The following is a 17,318-nucleotide window of genomic DNA, read 5'->3' on the forward strand; positions in this document are numbered from 1 at the left end:
TATCAGGAAGGCTATTCCAGAGTTTGGGAGCCAAATGTGAAAAGGCCCTCCCTCCTTTAGTGGACTTTGCTATCCTAGGTAGCCTACTACTAAAAGTCGAGAGTTTTGCGACCTTAGGGAGCGTGAAGGATTGTAGCATAGTAGAAGACTAGTTAGGTATGCAGGAGCTAAACCATTAAGAGCCTTATAGATAAGAAGTAATATTTTGTAAGTGATACGGAACCTAGGCAGCCAGTGTATTTATTAAAACTCATATTAAAGACATATATGTCTATGGCCCATTTTATATGGTCATTAGAACACTATATAATCACAGTATGATCTAGCCTATATAATAACAGTGATCAATCATTATTTATCTGGATAATCTTAAAAGATATAAAAATGTGATTTGGTGGATTTTAATATGCAAACAAACAAACAGATAAGGCATTTAGCCTATATTATACATAGAGGTTAAAAAATGTTGAAGAAAGTACATTTTATTACAATGTTCTATTAAAAATATTTTTACATTCAGCTTTTACTGAATTTGATTATTTGTTATTCGCATGGTCAACCAGCAATCGCTTGGAAGAGAATTATCTGATTGGTGGAAACAAACCAAAAGTGGTTTGACTGCATCTCTCTGTGAGCCATTAAACTCAAAGCGGGCGAGGAGCAGCTGGAGGGTTTACTGGTATGTTGTGTATGTTTTACTCACTTAACCTATTGTACTTACACTGACATAAAAAAAACACATTAGTCGGTAATATGCAGCTTCCGCTTGTCTGTTTTACATGTCTTCAGTGGTTTTAAGAAACGGGTGTCATCAAGTTTTAAATTTTGTCGCCTGTCCGCTAACATTTTAGCAGAAAGCGAATTCCAGCGTTACAAGTATGTACCTGCGCAGTCTCCCACAGTAAACCTGCTGTAATAAAGTCGTCTCTATCAGTGGGTTAATTCGTTTCCATGTTCTGATTTCGTGTGATTTAACGTTTGATTTTGCGCGCGACGCGTCTGTCAGTAGTCTATAATAAACATATTATTTATGTTGAATTGTGTTCCTGAATATCTGTCATGATACAGCATGCACCACACGGCACGACGTACGAACGAGCAGAATGATTTTCTGTGGTGAAGAGGCGTGATCAGTTATGTCACCTTTCCTTTAGTGGTGGTTTCAGTTTTGTCAGGTCTCAGGGGTTCCCCTAGGTTTACAGTTTTTGGGAGGGGGGGGGGGGGGTGCCGGTACTTTATGTAATAACGAAAACATTTATTTCATTGTAAAAATAAGTCCAAAACTCTATATTGCAACATTTCATTTTTCTGTTAATCAAATGAAAGCATAAACATTTATTTATTTTTAATCAAATGAAAAATAAACCCTTTTATTTTTTGTCAAACAAACTGAACCTGTTCAAATTAATACATGGAAGAAAAATTATATTCAGTTAAAAAAGTTTTAATAATAATTGTTGTATTTTTTGTACAATTAAGTGGTTAATCTGGTTGTAATATTTATTTTTTATAATTTAAATGTTTTATGTAATTTATTTAAATAGGAATATATAAACATTATAGCCTACTCTACAAAAGTAATACAAGACCAAAATTGTTCTGCTACATGTTAAACTAGGGTGACCATTCGTCCTCTTTCCCCCGGACATGTCCTCTTTTTGGACTTAAAAAAATGCGTCCGGCCGGGATTCCTAAATCACCCAAAATGTCCGGGGTTCGGCTTTTGCTTTCTACAGTCGCCATTCACTGTCTCCTTTTGTATTAAAGCCTTGCGCGGGACGGTTGTCTCCCGCAAACATTCTAATATTGAATATAATTTTCGCGCATCATGGAGTCGCTATCAATATGCAGAGTATTTAAATCGCTTCGGATGCAGTTCGTGTTGGATGTAGGGTTGCCAAAGCCGCATTTTTTCCACGGAATTGGGCTGATTTTAAACTGTTGCGGCGGGTTGATTTTTTGAAAGTTTGAAATATTGCATACATTCCATTTGACTGAAATGCTTGTATTGAAACATTTTGCATTCTGTGATAAATCTGTGGTAGATATTAGTTTTGTGAAGGATGGCCACTGTGGTACACTCTTAAAAATAAAGATGCTTTAAAAGGTTCTTCATAGCGATGCCATGAAGAACCATTTTTGGTTCCACAAAGAACCATTCAGTCAAAGGTTCTTTAAAGAACCATCTCTTTCTTACCTTTTTATAATCTGAGGAACCTTCTTTCGCCAATAAAATTCACAAATAAATTTATGGAACCATTTTAACAAAAAAGGTTCTTCTATGGCATTGTGAAGCACCTTTATTTTTAAGAGTGTAGGAAGCTTTTTAGCTGTGTTTATGATCAATCTCTATAACAGTGACTGTAAAATATGTAGTTTTGGTATGGAAATGACATATTTTGATACCAAAACTAGGACCCCAACCCCCCACCCCTCGTCCTACGTCCTCTTTTTTGAAAACTAAAATATGGTCACCCTAGTTAAACCGTACTTTTAATTGGACAGGTTGCCGTGAAGTTTCTGTGTGTAAACAGTGTGATATGATGCTAGTTTTCTCAAATGAAACATGAAAAATTGACAAGAAGTGACAGATTGAGTTTATAGGTTCATGTTAGATGCAAAGGCCAAAAATTACCAGGAGCATCAGGCGTGCTTCAGTATGCGTGTAGTAAAAAAAAAAAACCCGCATCTCCGCCATTTATACATACAGAGAGGCAAACGGAACATGCAGGCTTCATATTTAAAGGTGCCATAGAATGCATTGATACAATATTTTCTACGTAGAAGGTATATGGCATAGGAAAGGGCAAAAATTCTCCAGAAACGGTTTTAAAGATCTATTTATAACCCCAGGGTTTGTCCCTAGAATGAAATGGTCTGTTCTCTTACGAGAGGTCTCTCGTACTGCGTAAGAAGTATCTTATGCTAGGGGAAAATCCTTTTCTGCGAGATATTGAAGCCAAAAATTATCCTTAATTTTGAAATAATGTAAAGCGCGTTGCAGCAGCATACAGGCATAGGCGAAACAGCTTGCGCGCCTATTGGCTGCTCTGCGGCAACTGCGAGGCCTGGCGCGACGCCAGATCCAATGGGGGCATTTCGCGCCCTTTGCGTCGCTTCCCGCCTAAAAGGGCGTGGTCTAGGCCTATAAAGACCGTTCGTAGGCAGCTATTATCTGATTTTTCATCCTTCAAGCGAAGCACACGCATCGCTGGAGCCGGAGAAGAAGCCGCCGTCGACTGCAAGCATCTCAGCGGGACGAGCCACTGAAGCTGCTGGCCACGCCGCCTTCCGTGCCTTCCTGCTGCGCTTTCCGGCGCCTATATCCTTTATAATCTACAGTGTGTGTCGCCGCTGCGATACACACTGTTGCTCTAAAAAGAGCAAAGCGTCTTTTTAAAGATGCCTTCATACGGCTCGTGCAGATGCCAATGGCGACTCTGAGGACTCGCCTGGCCTTCTTCACTGAGACTGCTCCCCCGCCCGCCGCGGTGTCGCGCTGTAAAAAGCGCCGTGCCCAGCGGGCCCCCGGATCCTTCCCCCAGCCGACAAAGCTCACCGGTTCGCTCGCCTGTTTTACCGACCTCGTCAGCCTCTGTTCCGGACGTAAAGCGGCCGCTGTATGCCACCGCTTCCATCGACGCCGCTGACGAGGGGGCTATGAAGGAGGAAGAGGATTTCCGTTTCCCGCCAAAACGGGAACGTGCATGCTGCTCAGAAGAGGCGATAGCAGTCCACTTATGTCTGCCCTCCGCTGGACGGCGTGCTAAGTCGGCCCTCCCCTCTAAAGCTTGCCGTCAGACGTCAAACCTGCTCCGCCGCGCTTTCGCCGCAGCCAAGCCGCGTCAGCGCTGCGTAACATGGCCTCTCACCGTTGCTGAGAGGCACCCGTGGCTAACGCTTTCTGACGTTTTTCTCGTCTGGCCGCCGCCCCGCCGGACGCGGCCCGCAGCCCAGGATTGAGTTGAAACCTGAGCCTCTGAAATCGTCCTAGCACAACTAGGAAAACGACGGTGTATGAGTCCCGCTGTTGCCGGACCCCCACCAAAGTTATTCGCTCGTCCAGTTCCAGAGAATGTGACTGTTCCAGTGTTTTCTGCAGCCAACAAACCGGCTCCGTCGCCCGTTTGCCTGCACACAAAAGTCGTTCCCACGGCTACCCAGATAAACCCCCAATAGAGTGTATTTTCTGGTGTCCCGGCCACGGCCGATGGTGTTTCACGTGTCGTATGAATGCCCACTACCTAGTGCTCATCTCTACACACAAGCACAGCCTGTCACACAGGTCTCGCGCACATAAAATCGACTCAGATCGATTGCACCTCACAACCGGCCACGGCCAATGGTGTTTCACGTGTCGTATGAATGCCCACTACCTAGTGCTCATCTCTACACACAAGCACAGCCTGTCACACAGGTCTCGCGCACATAAAATCGACTCAGATCGATTGCGCTTCACAACCGGCCACGGCCGATGGTGTTTCACGTGTCGTATGAATGCCCACTACCCAGTGCTCATCTCTACACACAAGCACAGCCTGTCACAACAGGTCCTACGCACATAAAATCGACTCAGATCGATTGCGCTTCACACGTGGTAAATGTGCCCACTTCACAGTACATTATGCACGTCAAACGGTTTCTGTAAAAACGAAACCAAAAGTGCATTCGCTCTATGCAGGCGAACGTTGTTTGGAGTGTGTTAAATATGCCCGCTGCCTCACAGCCACATCCACACAGACATAATAGTTCCCGCTATCAGCGTGCCCCATGCCTCAAATGTCACGAGCACGTTTTGCATGAAATCAACGTGCATTCGCTCCATGCAGGCGAACGATGTTTGGAGTGTGTTAAATGTGACTGTTCCAGTGATTTCTGCAGCCAACAAGCCGGTTCTGTCGCCCGCTTGCCTGCACACAAAGGTTGTTTTCACGGCTACCCAGATAAACCCCCAATAGAGTGTATTTTCTGGAGTCCCGGCCACGGCCGATGGTGTTTCATGTGTAGTAAGAATGCCCACTTCCCAGTGACCATCACTACACACAAGCACAACCTGTCACACAGGTCTCGTGCACATAAAATCGACTCAGATCGATTGCGCTTCACATGTGGTAAACGTGCCCACTTCAAAGTGCCCACAGACATCACATTATGCACGTCAAAAGGTTTCTGTAAAAACGAAACTAACGTGCATTCCCTATATGCAGGCGAACGTTGTTTGCAGTGTGTTAAATGTGCCTGTTGCCACACAACCACATCCACACACAGACATAATAGTTCCCGCTATCAGCGCTCGCGCCCAGAATGTCACGAGCACGTCTCTTGTGCCACAGCACACCGAAACCACTCCGTTACTGAAAGAACGGAGCACGCTTCGTATTCAACCTATAGCTATTCATGCAAATGCATGGGAAAAGCTTCCAGGGGTTTCGAAATGGGTGTTGGACATTAGAAAAGGAGGCTATTCGCTACAGTTTCACAGACGCCCGCGCCGCTATACAGCGAGCGTCGAGACCACGATACAGACAGAAGCAGCACACATGCTTCGAGCCGAAGTGGCGAAACTATTGAGCAAAGGGGTCATAGAGCCCCTTTCTCAAGCTCAAAGCGAAGGAGGGCTGTACTATATTTCCTGGTACCAAAAAAAGACGGTGGTCTCAGACCCATATTAGATCTAAGGCAACTGAACAAAGCGCTGGTGAAGCGTCGGTTCAGGATGCTCACGACCAGAAAAATCCTCGCGCAAGTTCGCCAAGGAGACTGGTTCATGTCAGTGGATCTGAAAGACGCGTATTTTCAAATACAGATAGCGTCACGTCACAGGTGATTTTTGAGATTCGCCTTTGAGGGCCAGGCATATCAGTACACAGTCCTGCCGTTCGGTTTGTCCCAGGCAGCCCGTACATTTACGAAGTGCATGGACGCAGCGCTCGTTCCTCTCAGACTAAAAGGCGTGCGCATACTGAACTATTTGGACGATTGGCTGATTCTAGCGCAGTCTCGCTCAGTGCTTGTACAGCATACGACCATGTTACTCGATCACCTCGAGAATTTGGGTCTCAGAGTCAATTGGGCGAAGAGCTCCCTGTCCCCCAGTCTGAAAACTTCCTTCCTGGGCACATGGGCATCATCACAGCGCGCAGCAGACATTCAGCACACAGCGGGCTCGTTCCGCTGCGGCGCGTCCGTCCCGCTCAAAAAATTTCAAAAAATGCTGGGTCTCATGGCCCATGTCATCAGTTCTACAGCTGGGTCTGCTATGTATGCGCCCACTGCAGTTCCGGCTGAAAGCGCGCGTCCCGCGTCAAGCATGGGCATCCGGTCGGCTTCATCTCACAGTCAATCAGAAATGTGTCACAGCCCTGAAACCGTGGAAAGCAGTCGACTGGTACCAGTCAGGTGTAATCCTGGGGACTTCCTCGAGAATAAAAGTGGTGTCTACAGACGCGTCCACCTCGGGATGGGGGGCTCTGCTCGAGGGCAGACCGTCTTTTGGCCAGTGGTCAGAATGGGAAAAGCTCCTGCATATCAACTGCCTCGAAATGCTGGCAGTACAGAACGCGCTGACGCACTTCTGTCCCCAAATAAAAGGAAACCATGTACTAGCCCGCTCGGACAACATGTCAGTGGTTTCCTATATAAATCACCAAGGCGGTCTCAGGTCCAAAAACCTATACAGACTTGCAGAACGCCTCCTGGTATGGGCTCAGTGCAACCTGCGCTCGCTGAAAGCAGCGCATGTGCCGGGGCTTCTAAACATAGGGCCAGACAGACTGTCCAGGAACAATGTTCCAGCAGGCGAATGGTCTCTACACCCACAGACAGTACAACTACTGTGGAAAAAATTCGGCAGAGCGGAAGTAGACCTGTTTGCGTCTCCGAACAACGCTCACTGTCTGGAATTTTACTCAAAAAGCAGAGACGCGCTGGCCCACGAATGGCCCCGCCGTCATCTCTATGCTTTTCCCCCTGTCTCTCTCCTACCTCAGGTGATAGGGCGGGTCAGGGAAAAAAAAGGATGTTCAATACTGCTGGTAGCGCCGTTTTGGGAAAACCAGCCCTGGTTCCCAGCGCTGATGCAGCTGACGAGCACTGCCCCGTGGCCGATACCAGTGAGGAGAGACCTTCTCTTTCAGGCCAGCAGCTCGATTTGGCATCCTCACCCAGAGCTGTGGTCCCTTCATGTCTGGGCCACCAGCGAATATATGATGAACTCCCTAAAGGAGTATTAAACACGATCACACAGGCTAGAGCCCCTTCTACGAGACGGCTCTATTCCTCAAAATGGTCTGTGTTTTCGGGCTGGTGCGCAGCCCGCGGCTCGTCACCCACTAACTGTGGTGTGATGGAGGTGCTTTCCTTTCTACAAGAGCTGCTGGACAAGGGCAGAACCCCTTCCACGCTCAAAGTCTTATGTGGCGGCCATAACAGCGTTTTCGACAACGCTAGGTCAGTCAATAGGAAGGTTAGTTATTCGCTTCCTGAGGGGAGCTAGAAGACTGAATCACCCCAGACCTCCCACAGTCCCCGTATGGGACCTTTCTGTGGTACTAGAGGCCATGAAAGGTGGACCATTCGAGCCTCTGCAGACGATTGATTTGAAATACCTGTCTCTTAAGACTGTATTTCTGCTGGCTCTCGCTTCAGTGAAGCGCATAGGGGATTTGCACGTGCTCTCTGTGAGCGTGACGTGCATGGAATTTGGACCTAATGACTCTAAAGTCATACTCAAACCCAAACATGGTTACGTTCCAAAATCCCTCAACACACCGTTTAGGGCACAGGTCATCGCACTGTCAGCCCTACCGGTCACTGATGAGGAAATGGACGCGAGCCTCCTATGCCCGGTCAGGGCACTACGAGCTTACGTGTCTCGCTCGTCTGCTTTTAGACAGACAGAACAGCATTTTGTTTCGTTTTACGGGCGTCCCAAGGGACTGGCCGCGTCGAAACAGAGCTTATCCAGATGGATAGTTGATGCTATTGCGCTGGCATATGCTTCCAAAGGCATGCAGTGCCCGCTAGGTGTCAGAGCACATTCCACGAGGGGCGTGGCCTCATCGTGGGCTTGGTCGAGTGGGATTGCCTTGCAAGATATTTGTACAGCGGCGGGCTGGGCCTCTCCGTCTACATTTATAAGGTTTTATAACCTGGAGGTTCCCGCCTTACAGGCCAGACTGCTGTCAGTCTAGATATTCAGTGTTGTCTGACCTGATGTTATCAGCTCGGAATGCTGCGTCTACTGAGCACAGCTCTAGGGTCGACAGTGAAAGTAATAGCACAAGATGTGCCTGGGCAAACTGTGTGAAGACCCTTATTCTTACGTCAGCTCAGGCCGTAACCCCGCCCTGTATGTATGTTTACTTAGCGTCTGAGTGACGCTGCACTATGTGGAAGAGTACGGCGTTGCCCCTCCCTCTCCCCCGGACTCCCCGTGAGTTCTCTAGAGGATTATGAACTGTATGAACCCCGGGCTTTCGCCCTTGGGTCTTTGGTGTCAGATCTCAGCATGCACGGCGTTTTACACTGGGTCCCCTAGCGTAAGATACTTCTTACGCAGTACGAGAGACCTCTCGTAAGAGAACGTACTCGGTTACTAACGTAACCTCGGTTCTCTCTAGAGAGGGAACGAGTACTGCGTATCTTGCCGTGCATGCGCGCGCTCTGGTTGCTTCGATGATGAAAAACCAGATAATAGCTGCCTACGAGCAGTCTTTATAGGCCTAGACCACGCCCTTTTAGGCGGGAAGCGACGCAAAGGGCGCGAAATGCCCCCATTGGATCTGGCGTCGCGCCAGGCCTCGCTCTATAGGCTGCTGCAGTTGCCGCAGAGCAGCCAATAGGCGCGCAAGCTGTTTCGCCTATGCCTGTATGCTGCTGCAACGCGCTTTACATTATTTCAAAATTAAGGATAATTTTTGGCTTCAATATCTCGCAGAAAAGGATTTTCCCCTAGCGTAAGATACTTCTTACGCAGTACTAGTTCCCTCTCTAGAGAGAACCGGTTACGTTAGTAACCGAGTACGTTATTACCTTATTTGGAAGGTTCATGAATAATAATGAGAGCTCTGCTCTGATTGGCTGTTTCAGCGGCTCATTTCAGAAGCTGCACATGGAGGGAAACATGCGAATCGAAGCGAACACATCCTCCCCGCGCGGTTGGTCACAGAGCCATGACAGATCAGCCCGGCGCGAGTTCCGTAACATCGTGCGGTGTCGTCCCACTTTCGAAATTGTACCTGATGATGATAAAATGTTGTTTAAAAATATTTAAAGCTTCGGACAACTTACGACTAACCTCCATGAAGCGAACGCGCCAAATTAAGCGGAAGTGTTGACACAACTTCCGTTTCAAGTGAAATTAGCTTTCTCATCCTCTACTAAAATCTTGACTTATTTCAGTTATGCATATGAATGAATTTCACTAAGGTCGATCAATGTTTTCACTAGTGTATGTAAGAGGTTTTTCAGTAATGCATATGAATGAATTTCACTAAAGTTTACCAATGTTTTTTGTTTCACTACAGTAGTTTGTAAGAGGCCTTTCAATAATTAAGGCCTATACGACCCCTCATAATTTTCATTGCTACAGCTTCAGTGTTGTTGAGATGCTGATACTTCGTTGCCCCAAATTGCTTAAAACATATCCAAAAGGATTTTTTTTTATTTTACTTTTTAGATTTTATTTTAACCCAAATATAACAGCCTGCATTAGATCTAGGTTAAAATACGTAATTTTATTTTAAATATATGTCATTGAATGCCAAATGACATTCATGATGTATTTAATTTGACGGGGCTTGAAATATCATTATCATTAGTTTCCCAAAGAGCAAAAAAGCAATGTGAGTATAAATTAGGCTAGCCTGTATTTTTGAGCTTTGAATACACTCTTTTATTAGTATGTGGGCTATAATAGGTTGTGTAGTTTTTTTATAGCTCTGTATCATGCTTGAAAAATTCTCTAGTCTCTATTTGCACTTTGAATATTAAGAATGTAGCCTACTTTGATTATGGCTGCATTTATTGTTTGCACTTAATATGACTATGAAAGAACTGTGTTGTTTATTTTCCACATTTATCTAGTGAGATATGGTGCTGTGTGTAATGACTGTATGTTTATTGTGAATGTTTGATATGTGTAGGAGATGTCGAAGAGGAAGAGCAGTAATTCAGGGCTCACTCCTGATAAGAGAAGCCGGTTATCTCAACAAGAGCCCTCTAAAGAGGATGAAATGGGCTGCTTCAGTTCAGGAGATCTCATGAGCACATCACAGAGTGTAAGAGTTATTCAGCACAGTACAGATGCCTTGACTGCAATATACTCTACGTGTACTTAATTGTCCTAATAAGAACCCGTGCCAGTGGTTGTACTCTGCACTATCAAAAGTAGCACATTCTGCAATGGCTTTTGCCTGTGATGTACCCTTACACATCTATGAATGTGTGTTTTCAGATGCCAAGTGTGGTGGGCATCATAGAGAGTATCTCTCTAAAGAACTTCATGTGTCACTCGTTGCTTGGTCCCATTGCGTTTGGTCCAAATGTCAACTTTGTCGTAGGAAACAATGGAAGTAAGTCCTTCTCTATGTTTGATTTTATGATGTGATTAAATAAAGGCAGGGCTTTCTGTTGAATAAACATGTTTGAAAGCAAGACTGCTGGTTTGAATCTGATTGTTTCCTCACAGAATAAATTCAGTTAACCATTTTTAAGTGTTGAAAATAAATCATGCATGTTATTTTGAAATTTAGTCTTGGCTTTTTCCTCACCTGTGACTTGACTTGTCCAACAGCAAAACATTAAACCTGAGCCATATTTGCAATACATTTTTTATCCATCAGTATTTTTCCAGAGTGGGTGTGGCCATTTGTATAATGGCTCTGGCTTCCAATGTCATTTGCTTCTAGCTATTTTTAGTTGTACAGTTTGTTTTGCTGCTTGATATTGCAAGCTGGTGTCTCTTACCATATTATTTTAATATATTGTCTTAATTCTGAACATAGTGGTTTGTAGTGCAAACAGTTTTACATTACAGCAGTACTCCTTTTAGTCACTATGCTCCAAAAATGTATACCTGTCTTTCATATGAAGTGAGAGAGTCCACTAGTATTCCTGTCTTTAAAAAAAGTTTAAGACATGCCTCTTTAAAGTTTCTTATGAGCATACTAGTTTGTGAAGTGTGTGTGGAATTTTGCATTTTTTAATTTAACTTATTTTTAAATGTACTTGCTTATAATTGCTTATAGTTGGGTTTTTTCTGTGTCCTTGTTTTATTTTCACATTTTTCTTATACTTGTTAAATCATTTTAAGTTTTGATTATCTTATATTGATGTTTTTTTTATGCCTGCGAAGCACTTTGAATGGCATTTATGTATGAAAAGTGCTATACAAATAAATTATTAGTAGTAGTAGTAGTAGTATTACTAACAGAGTTGTGTGCCTAAATAGATTTAAGCAGTAAAATAGGTACTCCACAGTCTGAACCACTAGGGGGCACAGACCCCAGATTAAGGGGCGTAGAAGCTATATGAGTAAGCTGTGGCTCACAGAAATATTTCTTGCATTAGTTATAATAAATATAACTTAAATAAATAAGAAATATAGGTCACAAGTTTGAATCTTTGTTTAAAAAATTATTTGGATAGTTTACCCAAAGATTGCTTTTACAGACTTATTTAGTAAAAAACCTTTACAATATTTATCACAAGTATCACAATAGAGTAATTTGAAGTGAAGTTGAAATGACATTAAATTTTAAAAACAACCAACCAACCACCCAAAAAAGTTGTAATTCATCAAAACAGATTTACAGAAATTTAGCATTACATCACTTGCTCACCAATGGATCCTCTGCAGTGAATGGGTGCCATCAAAATGAGGCAGTCCAAACAGCTCATTAAAAACATCACAATAATCCACAACATATGACTTTTTGTAGGATTTTAAATGAAGTGCTATGGCTTTCTGTAATTTAGAAGGTAGATTACATAGAAATGCATAAATGATGAATAGAAAGTTCAGAAAAACAGCATTTATCTAAAATATAAATCGCTTTTAACATTATAAATGATCAGTTTAAAGCATTCTTGTTGAATAAAAGTATTTATCTATTTCTGTATTTTGGATCAAATAAATGCAGGATTCTTTAAAAACCATTAAACTTACAAAGAAGAAAACAACATAACAGACAATTTTGTGTCAGTTGTCATTGCTTGTTGTCAATGCTGGCAAACTTTTAATGTTTTTTATTTGTTTTCATGTGTATTTGTGTGTTAGGTGGAAAAAGTGCTGTCCTGACTGCTCTGATTGTAGCCCTGGGCGGTAAAGCGCTCACCACTAACAGAGGCTCCTCACTCAAAGGATTTGTTAAGGAAGGAGAGAGGTATAACACACCTATTCAGTTTTCTCTGGATGTGTTTACAGTCTGTTTTATAGTCTCTCACATTGTTTTGTGTCTGGATTATTCAGTTCTGCAGATGTGTCCATCACTCTGAGAAACAGGGGTCATGATGCATATAAGCCAGAATTGTTTGGCCAGTCCATCATCGTAGATCTTCATATCTCCAGCGAGGGATTACGGACTTATAAACTAAGAAGTAAAACAGGTATACTTACAAATATAGAATACATAAACTTTACCTTTAGGCATAGCCTATAGGGCCATACACTACCAGTCAAAAGTTTTTGAACAGGAAGATTTTTAATGTTTTAATGTCTTCTGCCCGTCGAGCTGCATTTATTTGATCCAAAGTACAGCAAAAACAGTAACATTTTGAATAGTTTTACTCTTTAAAATAGCTGTTTTCTACTTTAATATATTTTAAATCAAAGCTACATTTTTAGCATCATCACTCCAGTCTTTAGTGTCAACAATTATTATTATCAATATTTCAAACAGTTGACTATATTTTTTCAGGATTCTTTGATGAATAGACAGATCCAAAGATCAGCATTTATCCGAAATAAAAAAGCTTTTGGAACATTATACATTATACCATTCAAAAGCTTGGAGTCTTGGAGTTTTATTTTTGGGGGGTAAAGAAATTATAGAAATTATTACTTTTATTTAGCAAGGATCCTTTAAATTGAACAAAATTGATGATAAATACATTAATAATGTTGTAAAGAAAGAGAGATGTATCTCTTTCAGATAAATTCTGTTCTTCTGAACTCTCTATTCATCAAAGAAACCTGAAAACATAATGATAATAATAATGCATGTTTTTGAGCAGCAAATCAGAATATTAGAATGATTTCTGAAGGACCATGTAGCTGAAGCAATGATGCTAAATATTCACATATCACTTTATATATAACAGTATAAATAACAGTTTTATTTTAGGCTTTTTTCATATGTAAACAGTTTTAATGCATTTACGTAGAGCACATCAAAGATAGTAAATGGAAGCACAGAGATGCTTGCTTGATGTGCAAAAACATACCTGAATTTCTTTTATGATCTCTTTACAGCATTTGTGAAGTATGAAAGGTTTCGCTGCATAGACTTTCAATGGAGGGACAGTAATCTCTCGGGTTTCCTTTGAAATATTTTTATTTTTGTTTAAAAAAAATAAATGAAAGTCTTGTTGGTTTAGAATGACATTTGTCAGTTATGCCAGTTTTGTCTTTTTTTGGTGATCTAACCCTTTAATTTTGTACAAATTTCCCAATGTATAAACGACAGCCAGTCGAGTCAGATGTGAACATGCACAACATATGTGACCCTGGACCACAAAACCAGTCATGTCATAAGGTTAAATTTTACAAAACTGAGATGTATACATCATATGAATAGAAAGCTCAATAAATAAGCTTTCTATTGATGTATGGTTTGTTAGGATAGGACAATATTTGGCCGAGATACGTCTATTTGAAAATCTGTAATCTGAGGGTGCAAAAAAATCTAAATACTGAGAAAATCACCTTTAAAGTTGTCCAAATTAAGTTTTTAACAATGCATATTACTAATCAAAAATTACATTTTGATATATTTATAATAGGAATTTTACAAAAAATCTTCATGGAACATGATCTTTACTTAATTTCCTAATGATTTTTGGCCTAAAAGAAAAATCAATAATTTTGACCCATACAATGTATTTTTGGCTATTGCTACAAATATACCCCAGCGACTTAAGACTGGTTTTGTGGTCCAAGATCACATATGTGGCATGTGTGGTGCTCCACTGGTTTTGCTTTAGATTGGATATCATGTGGTTTCGTGCCCAGTAATTCATTGCAGAAAACACACTGTGGTTGTTATGAACCATGTTTATATTCTTTAGTAAACCTGTATTTGTTGTAGTCTGGGTTATATCTATTTTACCTTTCATTGTTCTGTTCGTGGGGTAAGAGGAGGCAAGTTGCAATCTGACTGTGGAGAAATCTGCCTACTTTGGTTAGGTTCTACCACATGACAGATGTGTTGGCACAAAACACATTTAAAAATGTAATTTGCCTGTCTCCCAGGTCACTTGGTGTCATCGGAAAAGGAGGAGCTGGTCTGCATTTTAGATCACTTTAACATTCAGGTATGGCTAAAGATCTTCTCCAAATGTTTGATAACAAAACTATTTACATTATCTGTTTTGATTTATCCTCAGGTGGACAATCCGGTCTCTATCCTAACCCAGGACATGAGTCAACACTTCCTCCACTCCACAGGAGAGGGCGACAAATATAAAGTAAGTCTTTGTGTGTATTTGGCATTTGTTTCTTTTACGACAAATACAAATAAAAAAATTTGCTTTGCTGTTTTTCCTTTAGTTTTTCTTGAAGGCCACTCAGCTTGATCAGATGAAAGAAGATTACAGCTACATCATGAAGACCAAGACCATGACTCAGAACACAGTGGAGAAACACAGGGTGGTGAGTGCTGAAATAATCACATTTACATATTGGAACCGACAGTAACTGAACCGACATTACGTATTAGGTAGAGCAGCTTAAAAAAGAAAAAAATATCTGATTTAATTTCTGCTAAACTAGTTGCTTTTTAAGATTGCAGCCTAGGGTGCAATAATACAGTTAGTCCACGGTTCAATACGAACCTCGGTTTTTTACCACAGTTTTCGGTTCATTTCGGTTCTGATAGCTTGCCACATCAGTGTGTTTTTTTTTGCAACAAATTCACAACAAAATACTCCAGTAAACCTCTGTACACTGGAATTCTGATCAACCATTCGATTTTTAAAAATCTTCGATTTCATTTTGTCCACATCAAGTAATCGGCAAAAAACCGGAAGTGGCGCATTTCACGGACGAGAATCCACGAAACGCATTATTAGACTGTTTGCCATGGCTGCATGATATATTAAACCCATTAAAAATCATAATTAAGCATAATTGTGATTTCACAAATGCTACAATTCAGTTACATAAATATATGCAGGATTAATAAATGTGCTTCAGTAATGTACATGCGTGTAGGTTACATACATGCGTCTCACAGCAGCTCCGTTCACAGTACGCTGTTCCACAGGAACTATCATCATTTACATGTGTGGAGCGTCTTAAATTCTGCATGTTACTGTGAGTTTGGTTTATTATAATGTTCATCTGGAAACACAACATGTGGCATTTCATCTGATTTACAAGGTAAATTATTTATAAACCTACGCAAACTCAGGAGAATATCATTCTTATTGTGCTAACTGTTCAACGTGATTTAAAAATAAAAGTTTTAACCCTCACTGAGTTTACAAATTTTAACATATTCATTAAATTACTGACTATAGCATTTCTGTGGTAAATATATGGCCAAATATTAAAGATTAAGTGGACATTTGACCTAAATGTTGTTGAGTCAATATTAAACAAGTATTAGATCGCGCAGTGAAGTGTAGAAACAGTCGTCAGGCCGTTGGCGTCCTCTGCAGGCCTTTGTTGTAATGCGTAATGTACATTAGCTCTATTGTTTATAATACATTTCAACAGTTTTGTGCAATAAAACCCTATGATTTCTTGCTTTTGATTCTTTATTTGAACTAATTATTACATGTATGTATTATATATGTTATTATATGCATTTTTTAAAAGCTATTGTTGACTTGCATCTATTTTTATTACCAAACACACAAAAATACAGTTATAGGACCCTGTGAAATCTTTTTTTTTTTTCAAATTCAGTTTTTTTTTGCCATTTTAATTTGTCTATACTCTGTTTTAATGATTCAATTAAATTAAAAATTTTTTTTTTTTTTTTATTAAATGTACAGTCTTATTTTTGCCGGTGCTTTTCTGGATTCAGTTTTAATTGTCTCACACCACAACTTGAATTACTCACGCTGAGAAGTGAAGGAAAACTTGTCTTGCTATATAGGCTACTAACGAGGCGCAGGCTTGCAAAGGGAAGTTCTCTGCTGAGTTCATAGCTGTCTTGGTAGTTAAATGCCACATACCAGCCAATATCACAAATTATAAATAACATAATTCCTCTACAATCATGTTCGTAACTAGGCAATGTGGACGCGCACACACGGGACGATGCAAGCTATGTAATCGCCACGTGGCTGCTGCCGCTTTCTCTCATAGTGGAAACGTTTTGTGCATTCGAGGCGGTGCGGAGGTCGCTTTGCGGTCTCTGAGCGGACGTTGCCATTTGTATTTATTAAAAACTAAATAAATGCAGTAGGTAACCCTCTAATTTTTTTCCATTTTATGAATCCTGGATGAAATCACTTGCCGGTGATGGAGATAGAGCTGATGTTGGGAAAAGTAGCCAAATTTGTGCCAAATTATTGGCTCTCCAACAGCTTCATCTAAGTTTTGTCTATCTGAAACTAAGGAAAGGACTACATAATTGGTAAATCTGAAAAGACAAATTCATCAGAATAAAAAAAGCTGTTTTGTATATTTCAAAAATAGGCTACAAATGTATTAGCATTGTTGGGAAGGTTATTTTACGAATGTAATAGTTTACGTGGTTTACATATTACACACATTACATACAATACACAAGTTATGCAACCCTATTTAAAATGTGTTAAGTAGTATAGCTACTTCAATTGCTGTAAAAGTAATGTAACTAATAAGTAATTCAATTTTTTTACTTCTCTAAATTTCAAACTAATGTTTTCAACTGTTAAGGCCCTTTCACACGGGATGTGGCAGTCGCGAGTGTCTAGTTCATTTTCAATGAAAGACATGCGGAAAGCGACAAACTGCGGGCGGTTTCGCTGGCGGTGCGGAGGCGGAGCGCAAGCAGTACTTATGCACCCAAAATCCTGCCTCTTCCACGAGCACGGTGCTTTGCGGCAGGTGCCGCCAAAGATAAAAAAAAATATCTGTTTGTGAGCGGCAGCGGAAGCTGCTT

At 41.3% G+C, this 17,318-nt stretch overlaps 1 protein-coding gene across 1 annotated transcript in view; it reads left to right on the forward strand.

Annotated features, from left to right (window-relative positions):
* The first annotated feature begins 10,148 nt into the window (after positions 1-10,148).
* LOC141344586 (structural maintenance of chromosomes protein 6-like) overlaps positions 10,149-17,318 on the forward strand; it is a 115,374-nt gene continuing 108,204 nt past the window's right edge. Inside the window, exons 1-7 of the mRNA XM_073849462.1 lie at positions 10,149-10,280; positions 10,457-10,574; positions 12,281-12,386; positions 12,473-12,609; positions 14,474-14,535; positions 14,608-14,688; positions 14,771-14,872. Of these exons, the coding sequence (XP_073705563.1) occupies positions 10,149-10,280; positions 10,457-10,574; positions 12,281-12,386; positions 12,473-12,609; positions 14,474-14,535; positions 14,608-14,688; positions 14,771-14,872 (738 nt within the window). The remainder of the gene's footprint in view (positions 10,281-10,456; positions 10,575-12,280; positions 12,387-12,472; positions 12,610-14,473; positions 14,536-14,607; positions 14,689-14,770; positions 14,873-17,318) is intronic.

The sequence above is a fragment of the Garra rufa genome, chromosome 10, assembly GCF_049309525.1.
Source record: "Garra rufa chromosome 10, GarRuf1.0, whole genome shotgun sequence".
NCBI classification, from domain to species: domain Eukaryota; kingdom Metazoa; phylum Chordata; class Actinopteri; order Cypriniformes; family Cyprinidae; genus Garra; species Garra rufa.